Source organism: Hibiscus syriacus, unplaced genomic scaffold (genome assembly GCF_006381635.1).
Source record: "Hibiscus syriacus cultivar Baekdansim isolate YM2019G1 unplaced genomic scaffold, ASM638163v2 tig00110187_pilon, whole genome shotgun sequence".
Classification (NCBI taxonomy): Eukaryota; Viridiplantae; Streptophyta; class Magnoliopsida; order Malvales; family Malvaceae; genus Hibiscus; species Hibiscus syriacus.
Window position 1 is genome coordinate 2,630,436 of NW_024062618.1, and position 13,554 is coordinate 2,643,989.

At 35.0% G+C, this 13,554-nt stretch overlaps 1 protein-coding gene and 1 pseudogene across 2 annotated transcripts; one reads left to right on the forward strand and one right to left on the reverse strand.

The window, feature by feature from the left end:
- Nucleotides 1-389: 389 nt before the first annotated feature.
- On the forward strand, nt 390-2,910 carry LOC120217724 (annotated as a pseudogene).
- A 1,500-nt stretch (nt 2,911-4,410) lies between these two features.
- On the reverse strand, nt 4,411-7,019 carry LOC120217722. Of its 2 annotated transcripts, none has more exons than XM_039214793.1 (2): nt 5,645-7,019; nt 4,411-4,662 (listed from the first exon to the last, which is right to left on the reverse strand). In XM_039214793.1, the coding sequence occupies exon 1, from the start codon at nt 6,802-6,804 to the stop codon at nt 5,686-5,688; it is 1,119 nt and encodes a 372-aa protein (XP_039070724.1). In that variant the 5' UTR covers nt 6,805-7,019; the 3' UTR covers nt 4,411-4,662; nt 5,645-5,685. The 2 variants fall into 2 exon arrangements, with proteins under 2 accessions (XP_039070724.1, XP_039070725.1); XM_039214794.1 differs by lacking the exon at nt 4,411-4,662 and adding an exon at nt 5,078-5,147.
- Between the last annotated feature and the right edge of the window lie 6,535 nt (nt 7,020-13,554).

A 13,554-nucleotide genomic window follows, 5' to 3' on the forward strand; every position in this document is an offset into this window, starting at 1 on the left:
GTCGAGTCGAGTTGTTCGAATTTTTATTTAAATTTAATTATAAATATTTATAATATTATATACTATTTAATTTTAATTTAAACGATTTTATATAACCATATACAATACATATATATTTTTTCATATATAATATACATATATTATACAAAGTCGAGGGACTCGACTAAAGTTTAAAAATTAGTTCATTAATCACTAAAAATTTCAAGTTTTTCAATTTATTTGAGTTATATTTTATATCTCAATTCGAATTTAAATTTTTTTTCAAATCAAATTGAATGAAAAAAATTAGTTTTCGAATGGAATTAAGTTTTGCTGAGTCCATTCTTGTAATCATCTACTAGGATAAATTTTTTGTTCGGTTTATTTGATTTTCTTTTTTGGGGTTTAAAACTGAAACCTTCAAGATTGAGAAATGATGGCACGAATGCTACGAACTCCATTTCTCTCACTGTCTATATCTCAGGTACTTCACTCATACAGTCCAAACTCTCTTCCTCGCACATTTTCCTTCTAATTTTCTGCTTTTATTTTCCCCCCATTTTCAGCTACCTTTTTGCTCGCTTCAAATCCTTTCCGGCTCTCATGGACGGTAATTTCCCTGAAAATTTTGTCTTTTTAGTCAGAAATTGAATATTTATTGCTGATTCTAAGCATATACGCTAATTTCGTTTAGGTTTTCCCTTGGTTAGGGTTTATAGACACTTATTACTTTCCAATTGTATCTTATTCTAGAGTTTCCGTTTCGTGTTAATTTTAAAATCGAGTTTATTTTGAGGGCTATGTTAATAAAATTAAAATACTGCTATCATATAAGTTAATAATAGCTAGACTTGATGTTAGTTTCTTTTGATTTTGTTTATTAATTTGTTAGAGAATATCATTTTATGAAGATATATTTTCTACCTATATGCAGTTCCGGTACTCAAGGGACTGAGATTTTTCGTGATCGTATTGGAATCTCATCAAATATGATCTCTATTTATGGATTTAGAACGTATTGCACTGGCACTGATAAAGGTGCGTGATAATCAATGACCATAGATCATCATTGTATAATGTTAATAGTGTGGAGCGAAGCCACATTACTGTTGATCTGTTTCTTTCTGAATCAAGACTGTGTTTTTTGTTAGTTATCATGATGGTATACCATTCTGGAAAAGATTTAAGACCTTCCCTTGTGAACATTTTTTGCAAGAGGCAAACCGAACGCATTTTTAGTTTACAATATCCTTGAGAATTGGTTATTAGCATTTTTTATGGAATGGTGGTTGAAAAGGTTTTAGAATGGACTGCTTTTTAATTACTCTTAGATTGTAACTTGCAAGTTGAGAGAAAACGGTTCCCTCTTAGTTCAACGGTTAAATTTATTTCTCATTTTGACTTTGAAAAAAATATTTTTCTTTCATGCTCTTTCTTATTGTAGAAATTAAACACAGTTTCTTTGGCAGCCTAAGACTCTCTTAACTTCGTTCTTTATTATTCCATGCTGCATTCTTTTTTCGGAGCCAAAAGCATCAATTTATCTTGCCATGTCATATGATCTTGCACTTTGTTTTGATTATGCTGAGTTTAAAATGTAGTATTGGACTTCATTAGCTGAACTTAGAATGAATAAAGGCTATGAAATGGGATTAAGTTGGTCAATTTCCTTAATGAATGACTTTTTTCTGGAACCATCCTCAATTTTCGAGGTGTCGTTACTTTTTTAGGGGATTAAACCTGTATGATATGCTGTGATATATAGTTACTCTTTTCCTCACTTGATGGTCTGATTTTTTTCTGTATTACAGTAGTAGCAGTTCTACATATTGGCTGTCATTAGTTTCTGACATTTTATGATGAAATTATATTTGATCATAATGGATGGTTCTTGTTGCCTCATGTGGTTGATTGGCTTTGTTAGATCTGTTGACTAAGAAGTGTGTTCCGTGTAACTCAAAGGATCTACGGTCTATGACGGAAGAAAGTGCAAGTAAATTAATTCCAAAGGTATGTTTTCAAAATATCTATTAATTTTTTTCATTATATAAACCGGAACCTTTACTGCTTAAGTTTTGATCAGGTGGATGGTTGAAATTTGGTAAATGAAGGGGGTACATTGAAGCTAAAAAGGTCTTGGAAAGTAAAGAGTTTCACCAAAGGGCTGGAGATGTTTCAGCTTATATCTGATATTGCTGAAGCTGAAGGTACATTGCAGAATCGTTTTTACTCGATATATATCTCTGATGAAAGGAAATGAATGTGTAATCGACTTTGGAGATTTTGGTCATTGCATGGACGAGTGAAAGGATTGTTGTTAATGCAGGGCATCATCCAGATCTGCATCTGGTCGGATGGAACAATGTAACTGTTGAAATATGGACTCATGCTGTCGGTAACTATTATCTAGCCCTTGAAAAGACTAAATTTTTGTTCTTCCTTTTTGCTTCTTTTACTTGTGCATTTGATAAGGATGGTTTCTATTTACTTTTCCTTTGGTCATTAATCACCCGGCTTTTACCTGTTCTCATGCCTGATGAAAAGCAAAGGTTCTCTGTTTCTTGAATGATTTTGCGAGCATGCTGTTAATCTTGTTTCTTTTAACTATTTAGTATTTACTGTTAAAACGAATTAAGAGACGGAGCTGGCAAATTTTATCTAAGCTTTGATGGAATTAAGGCTTTAATTCTTCTCTAACTTGTATTGTTCAAATGTGAATATTCCTTCTGAATAGGCGGACTTACGGAAAATGACTTCATTCTTGCTAGCAAGATCAATGCTCTCGACCTGCACTATCTTCTCAGAAAGAAAGTTAGATAGGTATCCATGGAATGTTAAAGTATACGCTCCTAATAATATGTTTTTGCTTTATTGAAACTTACAAGTTGGAAACAATTGTGTTCCCTCTGCAACATTGCTGGTTAATCCTTTTTTCTATTAAATTTTGACGAGGATTCGACAAACATGGATAAGTAGATACATATAGCTAAAGCACATGAAATTTGCCAATGCTATATTTACATAGAATTAATATGAGTTTCCAAAGGTTTGGTTGGTTGGTTTTGACTTGCATTTTATCAAATTCTTGTTTATTGCCTCCAAATGAGATCCATATATTTATGTTGGATATTTGAAGCCTTGCTTATCAACTTCTGTCCCTCCCTGTTGGGACCCCCTTGCCGCATTGATGAACCCATGAATGGATATCATGTGTTGCATTATGTAATGTGAACTGGTCCCCAGCTTGGTATTATTTACTTAGAAACCTAGTGAAGCAACAATACCCAGGATTTCCCTTCCCAGATTAATTTGTAGAATAGAATTAATAAATATAGAACAGATGTGGAAGCTGATGACTGGACAGCACGGTTGCTGCTTTTTTTTTCTTCGGATAAATGCATTTTTATTTATTCAGAAGTAGCAATCGGTTATAAATAAAGAACCACATAACTGAAGCTATCAACACAAACAAGAGCAAATCCCCAACACCAGAACCTACCTACTAAGGTGAACTAGGCAAACCCACAAAAAAAGTCAATCCAATCCTCATTTAATGCACAAATTCCTATTAACATAATTAATCTTGTGAACATTCTTTCCAAACAACCACCTCCTGACAGCCTCTTTAACCCGAGTAATCAGAGCTTTCTCCTGCGTCTACTTCCCCTGAAAAATCCTCGTATTCCTCTCTTTCCAAATTAAATAAACAGCAAAATTTCAAGCAAGTTTAAGTACAATAGTAGGAAGAGTCCTCCCCCTAAACATGCTAGTAGCCCAATTCAACTCTGCATTCCAGTTCATAATTTTCCTATGCAAGTTGCAAGCCCTTAAGACCCTAGACCAAACATTTTTAGGAAAAGGGCACCCAAAAAACAATGGTCCCTAAACTCCTGATTATCATCACATAGCACATACCCTCTCTCAACCTGGATGCCAAAAGCAGTAAATCTCATAGGCAATCTATTCAAAATAACCATCCATGATAGGATCACCGAGTGCCTATGAATATAGGAGGTGTGTCAAACTAACTTATGTCAAGAAATACTCTCCTTCCTAGTTTTGATCATATCCCATAACTTTGCAGTCCCAAGATTAAGAGTAATAAACATACCAGCCGGGAGGACCGCTCTACTTGAACGAATAAGGTTATATTTGTGTTTGTTTATTTTTGAAAGAGTTCATGTTCGTTTAAATTTTTAATACCGTGTTTGTTTTTGAATGTGTTTATATTCGGTTCATTTAGTGTTTGCGTTAAAGAAAAATGATGAAATTATGCAACTAGTCTTTAAGCTCATCCGATTTCACATTTTAAACTTTAAAATTACGTACTTTAGAGATGACATTAATCCTATATTAGATCATAAATTTTAACTTTAGAGATCTCATCAGGGGAGACAGCCCCGATAATGATATAACATAATAACAAAGAAGTTGAAAAATGAAATCGGGCCATCTACTTCGACCACGTCAATATAAATTAAGAGACGACATATGTATGTATGTATTGGACATCTACGATCTTTTAAACATGAAGATGCTCCTTAAAAAAACCTAATCCACATCAGCAGAAGTAAACAAATACGTTGCTTTTGTCACTTGATCAGAGGCTTTTCTTCCAGCTTTTCTTAGTGCAGTTGTGGCATGTTTCCTTGCAACCAAGCAACGGTGATCTGACATTAATATCTGTCGGAAAAGAACAAAAAAAAACATCGGAAATTCAATGGTAATCCATTAAAAATGTAAACCACATACAATTCACCCTCTAATTTACCCAAGGCCATTGGAAAGGCTTCGGGTGCATCAAAGCCGAGTTTTATGATGGATCTGTCGGAACTCGTAATACCAGAGGAAGCCTTACTATGGCTTCTACGGTGCAGAGAAACGTGTCGAAAGCTTTATACAGAAAAGTTGTAGAGGTTTTTCATAATGATAGGATACGAATAACAGGATTGCCATCTATGGTAAACACCCCACATGATCAAATTAAAATGTTTCTCAAACAAGACACAAGAAACAAGAAACGAAAGCTTCTGAGTGTTTTGATGAACATGAACAAGCGTGAACACTAGATGTCAAATGATTGTTTTATTCAGCTCATATAATCGGGAGCCTTTTCCATCTTCACACTGGACTACACACGATCCACTTTTTGACAATGAAACTCCATCCTCGGAAAGACATTATTCGAACTCTCAATTATATTGTACTTAACCGGCGACATCATATCATCATAACCTTACTTGGAATGCAATTATGTTCTTGGTTTTCTATGTTGGCAATATGAACCTATCCAGTTTCCCTAAAATACTATTAGATATATCATCGAACATGAGTATGAGGTATGATTCTCCAAATATATTAAAAAAAACTAGGAAAATTTTGAGTATGACTGTCGCACACATTCTCGTATGTATCCAACACTTATATCACGACTCCGAGTATCATAGGCAAGAGCAGAACAAACTCAAACGATTTCAGATGAGGGTCAGAGTCAGAGAGACAAAGACAGATTCAACATCAGATATGCAACAGTTTCATTCATTATAACATTGACCTTAAACAACAACAATTCACTTCAATGCCACTAATATAATTCAATATGAATATGCCTCGTCTTCACCTCAGATCAAATAGCAACCTTAACCAAGAAATGCAGTAAAATTACCTCAAAAATTCAAAGAATCCTCAAGCTTTGAACCCAAATCATCACCTTGAAACAGGCTTCTGCAACACAGCAGTCAAGTAAACTTCCCCATTCTTCAAACCACTTGGATCAGTCTTATTAGCCACTGCCCACTTCACTCTCTTGTACCCAAGTTTCCCAATCATTGGCTCATAAACTTTCTCCAAATCCACTGCTTTACTAAAGAACCGGTCCACCCACAAATAGCCTCCTCCTCTCAACACTCTATCCACATCATAGAACATAAATTCCATCACCGTTGAAGGTATCCACCGGTTCACCGCCCTCCCGCACCGGACCAGATCCATCGTCCCGTCGAAAACCGGCAGCCTCTGCTGCAAAGGCACGTGTAAAGGCAGCAACCCTCTTGCTGCCACTGCTTCATTGTAAGGTGCATTGACGTTCATGGTGGTGGTCAGCATCGTAACATTGTAGAAGATTTTCATCAAAGCAGCGAATGTCCCAGTTCCGCCGCCTATGTCGATGCCGAGACGGATCACAGAGTTAGCCGACTTAGCCAATTGCATGAAGCGGTTAACCGGAAGGTCGAGCTCGGAAGCGTATTTCAGCAGGGATGAGCGTTGGGTATTGAGATCAAAGCCTATGGGGTTGTTTTGTAAAAGACAAGCGAACGATTTACACGAGTATCTGTTCCAGATTACGGAGGAGTCGGGGAGGGCGGTCGGGAAAGGGTTAAGAGGAAGAGAAGAAGTGGGTTTTGATGGGGTTTTCGAGAAGCAACGCCGCCGTGGGAGTGGGTGGCAGCCGTTGAGAATAAGCGTTTCTTGGAGGTCGGGATCAAAAGGGCAGATCGAGAAAGGAGTATAATTCATGTACCTATGGAGAAGGTCAGGGTGGTGGCGGCAGGAAGAAGCAATGGGACCGATTTGGGAGTGAAGGATTAGATCTTGAGGCACGACGGGCTTGCCGGAGGAGGAAGTGGATGGACTGCGGCGCGTGAGGTGATTGATGGCGGCGCGTATGTGGTCAAGCTGACGAATGAGGTGTTCGGGGATAGGAATAGGGACATTCGGAAGAGGTTTGGGAGATTGAACGGTGGTAGAGAGGTGATAAAGGGAGATTATATTGGTAGCCACCATAGCTAAGAGAAGAAGGAAGTTTAATCCCATAGTAAAACCCATTGATCTCTGCCTCTGGCCTTCTTCCTCCTCGCCACTCCTTCATACAAAGATGCTTACTTTAATTCCTGGATCTTGGTGCCTTAATTTAGTCTTCTTTGTCACTTGTCAATTTCCAAATAGGTTAAAGCTCATCATCTCTCACATGTCATTTGCCTTTTCCTTCTACTTGGAGTACTGAGTAAAGATATTATCTTTTGCTTTAAACTGTTGGAGGTGAGATTATGGGAGTTGAATGTGAACCAAGTGAGTCAGGAACCTGTTAAGTAACAGATAAGAGTGTGAAATCAAAAGTGAAAAAGAGTGTGGAAAATGAGGTGGCTGGGCCATGGCAGTGGGTATTACTGTTTCTTTGGTAAAATCACACAGAATCTGGGGGACAAAGCCTGCTTTTGTTCATTTGTTTTTACCTAAAATAATAATAGTTTGGGAGCAGTCATGCTCATCCTCTTCCTCTTGCATCATGAGGTAGACTTTTGTCATTTTGGCTTCCTCTAATTGCATCAAACAAGGAAAGATATTTAGGATGCCCGGGAATCTCTTGATTTCGTAAGGGTGCGTTTGGTTCGGGAAGAAATTTTTTTTTGAAATTATATTTTCAAGTTTAGTTTACAGAATCTTATATTATTAAAAATACTTTTTGTAATAGTAACATTCTTTTGTTAAATGGTGGGAATGTCATTATTTTTAAATTCTTAGGTAATAAACAATTCTTACAATTTTGGACAAGAATACCCTTATATTAATGAATTCTTTTTTATAATTATCATTCTAAATTCTTATTTTTATATTTTACTCAATATTATAAAAATAATAATAATATACAAAGAGTTTGATTTACTAAAATATTAATAATTTTGATAATTTAAAATATTTTATATTTTTAATATTCAATATTTTACTATTTATAATTTTATGGGATTAAAAATAGTATTTGTAAAAATGTAATTATTTAAAATAATATTTAATTTTTAGTTATTAAAAAACAAATCTTATATAATCGAAAAAAATATCATTATCCACTACCATAATATTATTTTTTGTATTATATTATATTTTATAAATTAATATTAAAGTTTAACTTAAAAAATATATCACAAGGATAATTTGGTAAAATATGCATCCAAGTAATCTTATATTCCTCCAACCAAACACTATAATCTTACATTCATGCTAAACAAACCAAACAATGTAATACAATATTATCATAGTAATGCTACATTCGAGTAATGTTATTCCCAAAGGTAATTTTACATTTCGTGAGCCAAACTCTGTAACATCCTCCATACCGGGTTAGTGATTAAATTGTGAAATTTTAAAATTTAGTGATCAAAGTAGATAAATTGAAAGTTGAAGGAATTGATTGAAATATTGGTGTAGGATCAATTAGCAAAGCAAGGGGAACTAAAGGGGCAAATGAGTCTTTTGACAAGGAAAAATAATTAAATGATAGTTGAGGATATTTAAATCCACGTGGAAAGCTAATGAGAGAAATAAGGTTCTGGATATTTCTTTCTTCTTCCTTATTCTTCTCTGCCGTAAAGCCAAGCTAAAAGTGAGTTTTCTTGTGATCAAATTCTTGATGAATTTAAGGTTATTTATTGATCCTTAATTGATAACTAAGCTTAAGGAAAGCTTAGATTATCTTAAAACCATAAGATGAGGAGAATATGAAGAATCAAAGAAATGAGGTAGAAAAGTGAAATCTTGGATTATAGCTCATAATAAGAATTAGAAGTGAGTTTTGACTTGTCATAAAGCTAACTAAGAAGTATGAGGTGTTAGAATTCAAATTAGATCATGTTGGAATTTGGGTTAGATTCTTAAATTCTATATGGAGAATTGGATTTCTAAGTTTTAGAAGTATGGAATGGATAACAATGAGTTCAAGTAAGAGTATGCAAGTTAGGTATATAAAAAGAGGGAAATATAAAGTGTTAAGTAGACTAAGTGTAACATCCCAAACTATGGGTTAGTGACTAAATGGTAAAGTTTCAGAATTTGGTGATTAAAGTAGAAGAATGGATTAGTTCAATGATTTATCTGGAAATAAATCCTAAAAGTTGTTAGTAATTATCAAATGAAGTAGAGGACAAAATGGTCATTTAACTAATAAATGAATTAAAAATAAATATGATAAGGATATATATGTTAGTGGGGATAAGGATGAAGAGATATTCTCTTCATCTTCTTCTTCTTCTTCATGTACGAGAGAAAGAAAGAGCCAAGCAAGCAAAGGTGAGTTCTCTAATTTCTTGATTGTTTGTTGATTTTAAGCATGAGTTTTGATCCATAGAGGATAACTAAGCTTAAGGAAAGCTTAAGTTATCTTAAAATCAAAAGATGAAGAAGTTATAAGAGATTTAAGAAAACGAGTTTTTATATGAAATCATGGAATAGAGTTGATAAGTTGAATTTTAAGTTGAAATTGACTTGTCATCTATGAGAATAAGAAGATAGAAGTGTTAGAATTGTATTTAGAACATATGGAAAATTGAGTATGATTCTTGAATTTCATATGAAGGATAGGATTTTGAAGTTATAGATGATTTTCATGGATATAAGTTAGTTTAAGTAATGGTAGTTGAGTTTAATGACATGGTAGGGGTTTAAAATAGAAGAATTGAAGGAAAAATTGATGATTTTCGAGCTTAAAATACAATTTCTGGGTAGAGGGAACTGATACCCTATGAATGGGAATCGATTCCCCTCTTGAACGAAAAATTCCAATATGTTCAGGGGGTATCGATTCCCCTGGGGGTATCGATTCCCCCCTAAATGAAAATATAGAATTTGATTTATTAAACCGGTTTAAGTTATTAACATCAGTTTAAAGTTTAGGCTTCTGATAGTTGTTTTGAAATGATATATTTATGTAGATATTGAGCCTAAACAAGTTCCGGAATAATCAAAGGATTATAATCGAATCAAAGCAAGGCTGAGGTGAGTGCATACTAGTGATATGTAGTGTTTAATGGAAATAAGACTTGCGATGAGTCTATTTCCTAGAGTAATATGCATGAAGTCATGGACATGATTATGTGTTGTTATAATTATATGTGATTATCTGTATTACATTGATTGTATGTATGCATGACTAAAGATAATGATATGCTTTGTATATGTTATGTGATTATGAATAGGTAGAAAGGAAACAAATGATGATATAAAAATCTATTATAAGATATATGATATGAAAATATGATAGTGAGCTATGTGAAAGAACTATGAGATATATGAGTCATATAGAAAATATATGCGAACAAGATATGACATCTATGTTTATATGAAACAATGCAAGGTGATATGAGCTATGTGAGATATGAATATAAAATCATATGAGAAGTGAAAAGAATTACATGAAAATAGACTAAGTGATTACATGTATATGTGAAAGAAGCTATATGATACGATCTATGTGATTACATGCAACATATAATATTAGATATATGTTTACACATACATGTGGTATGTGATAGAAGAGAAGGAACATGTGATTATGAGATCAATGATTACACGTACATGTGATACGTGACTGAAAAGAAAAGATATGTGTTTATAAGAGAAAGAATATGAATAAGTAATGTGAACTGTTATAAATGATAATGCCCATGTTATGTGATATGAGAGCTAGGGGTATAGTTGGCATGCCAAGGGTCGAGGGTTTACCTATGTTCTTTGGGACATATGGACTGTTTACCTATGTTCTTCGGGACTTATGGACTGTTTACCTATGTTCTTCGGGACATATGGACTGTTTACCTATGTTCTTCGGGACATATGGACTGATTACTTAGGTTCTTCGGAATCTATAGATTGGTCCTTCGGGACATTGATCGAGCTGTTGTGACAGCATATGTGTGCACAACCTCAATGTACTAACATACCTTAAGTTCTCAAAAGTATACATGGGCTAATACATGGTCTTTACAGAGAGTAAATAAATAAATTGATTTGCTACTATGTATGTTTTGTTGTGAAGTAGTATATTTGTTCCATGGTATGTAGAGAAATGTTCGTTATATATATACTTAAACGATAAAAAGGTATTAAAAGTACTTGTATTATCTTATGTTATCATGTATACTGAATTATATGCGACCCGATTGAATTCATAGATTGAATGTTTATATTTATGAGAAATTCATTATTATTATGTTTTATATGCCTCACTAAGTCAACGACTTAGCGTGTGATTGTTTCACACGTAGGTTTCGAGAAGAGTAAAGAGTAATGTGGAGCAAGACAGGTCAGTTCTCCTTACCAAATGTCAGATCAGAAAATATATGTACTGTATATAGAGATGCTGATAGTATTGAATTTGTCCTCGTTCCAAGAGGTGGTCAATCGTGCAAAAGCTCTTGAGAATGCTCAGAATGAGAGATTTAGGGATTTCAGAGTTCAGACATCAAAGAGGACAGGTGCTCCTTCCAGCTCAGCACCACCAAAAAGAGGAAGAGACTCAGGATTTCGATCGCAAGCTAGATCTGAATCAGTTGCATCCTCAGCTAGAGGAGCAAGTCAAGTGAGGCCTGGACAGATGCAATTAATGGGACCTGATGCTGGGAGATCCACTCAGATTCAAGCGAGACAATGTCAGCATTGTGGGAAGAATCATTTTGGGTCATGTCGGATGGTTTCTGGAGCTTGTTTTCGTTGTGGAAATGCTGGACATTTTATTCGGGATTGCCCGTTATTGGTTGGTGAGCCTGCTTCATCTGAGAGAGTTGGCTCTGCCTCACAGAGAGGACGAGGAAGAGGTAGAGTAAGGAACCAGTCTGAATCCTCTGCTCAACCTGAAGTTCGGTCAACTGCATGGGTGTACAATTTAAAGACAAGTGAAGAACGTGATGATCGGGATATTATAGCAGGTACTTTTCAGCTGTATGATAAATTAGTATTGGTACTAATTTATCCGGGTTCTAATTATTCTTTTATTACAAGTAAGTTAGTAAAGGAATTGAGGATTCCCTTAGAAGCTACGAGTAATGAAATAGTAGTAACTAATCCTTTAGGCCATAGTGCTCGTGTGAACAAATTCTGTAAGGGATGTCCCATAAGGATTCAGGGAATTGAATTCCCTGCTAATCTGATGGAACTACCTTTTTATGAATTCGAAGTAATTCTGAGAATGGATTGGTTGTTCCGTTACTATGGAGATGTTAATTACAGATCAAAAAAGGTAACCCTGAAGAGTCTAGGAGGAATAAAGATAAGTGTGAGTAGTGAAAGGTTTAATCCTTTAGCAAATGTAATATCAGTTATGTCAGCTAAGAAGCTGCTGCTACAGGGATGTCAAGGATTTCTTGTAAATGTGATATATTCAAGAGCTAAAGAGAAAGGGCTAGAGGAGATTCCAATAGTTCAAGAATTCCCTGATGTTTTTCCTACTGAGTTGCCAGGATTACCTCTAGATAGAGAGGTAGAATTCTAAATTGAAGTAATGTCAGGAACCGCTCCAATTGCAATGGCACCTTATCGGATGGCTCCGAAAAAATTTCAAGAGTTAAAGAATCAATTGCAAGAGCTGTTAGAGAAGGAATTTATTTGACCAAGTGTGTTGCCTTGAGGAGCTCCGGTGTTATTTGTTAAGAAGAAAGATGGGTCAATGCGTCTTTGCATTGATTATCGACAGCTTAATAAGGTGACAATTAAAAATAAGTATCACTTCCCGCGCATTGATGATTTGTTTGATCAGTTAAAAGGAGCTTCGTTATTTTTGAAGATCGATCTACGTTCGGGTTATCACCAATTGAAGATTCAGGAGAAAGATATTCCGAAGACGGCTTTCAGAACGAGATATGGTCATTATGAATTCATCGTAATGCCATTCGGAGTAACGAATGCACCTGCTGCTTTCATGGATCTCATGAACAGGATTTTTCAGCCCTATTTGGACCAGTTTGTTATTGTCTTTATTGATGACATACTGGTTTACTCGAAGTTCATTGAAGAGCATAGCGCACATTTGCAAACAGTTTTGCAAATTCTTTAAGATAAGAAGCTTTATGCTAAACTGTCCAAATGTGAATTATGGCTAAAGGAAGTAATTTCTTGGGCCATGTGATCTCTGTTGAGGGGATTTGGTTGGACCCACAAAAGATAAAAGCTATAATGGACTGGGAAATTCCAAAGAATGTATCTGAAGTTCGGAGTTTCCTTGGACTTGTAGGTTATTATCGAAGATTTGTTAAGAATTTTTCGATGATAGTGTTGCCCTTAACGAAGTTGATGAGAAAGAACGTACCGTTTGCTTGGAATCCTGAATGTCAAGATAGCTTTGATGATTTAAAGAAAATTTTGACAGAAGCTCCTATATTGGTTCAACCAGAATCTGGCAAGAATTTTATAGTATTCAGTGACGCATCTCATAATGGTTTGGGTTGTGTATTAATGCAAGAAGGGAAGGTGGTAGCGTATGTATCGAGACAGTTGAAACCACATGAAAAGAATTACCCTACCCATGATTTAGAAATGGCTGTCGTGGTGTTCGCTCTCAAGATTTGGCATCATTATCTTTATGGAGAGCGTTGTTACTTATATACGAATCATAAGAGTTTGAATTATCTTATGACTCAAAAAGAGCTGAATTTGAGGCAACGTAGATGTGTAGATTTCTTAAAAGATTATGATATGATAATTGACTATCATCCTAGAAAGGCTAACGTGGTAGCATATGCTTTAAGTAGAAAGACGTTTGCAGCCTTACGAGCTATGGATGCAAGATTATCTTTAACTGGAGATGGTGGTATA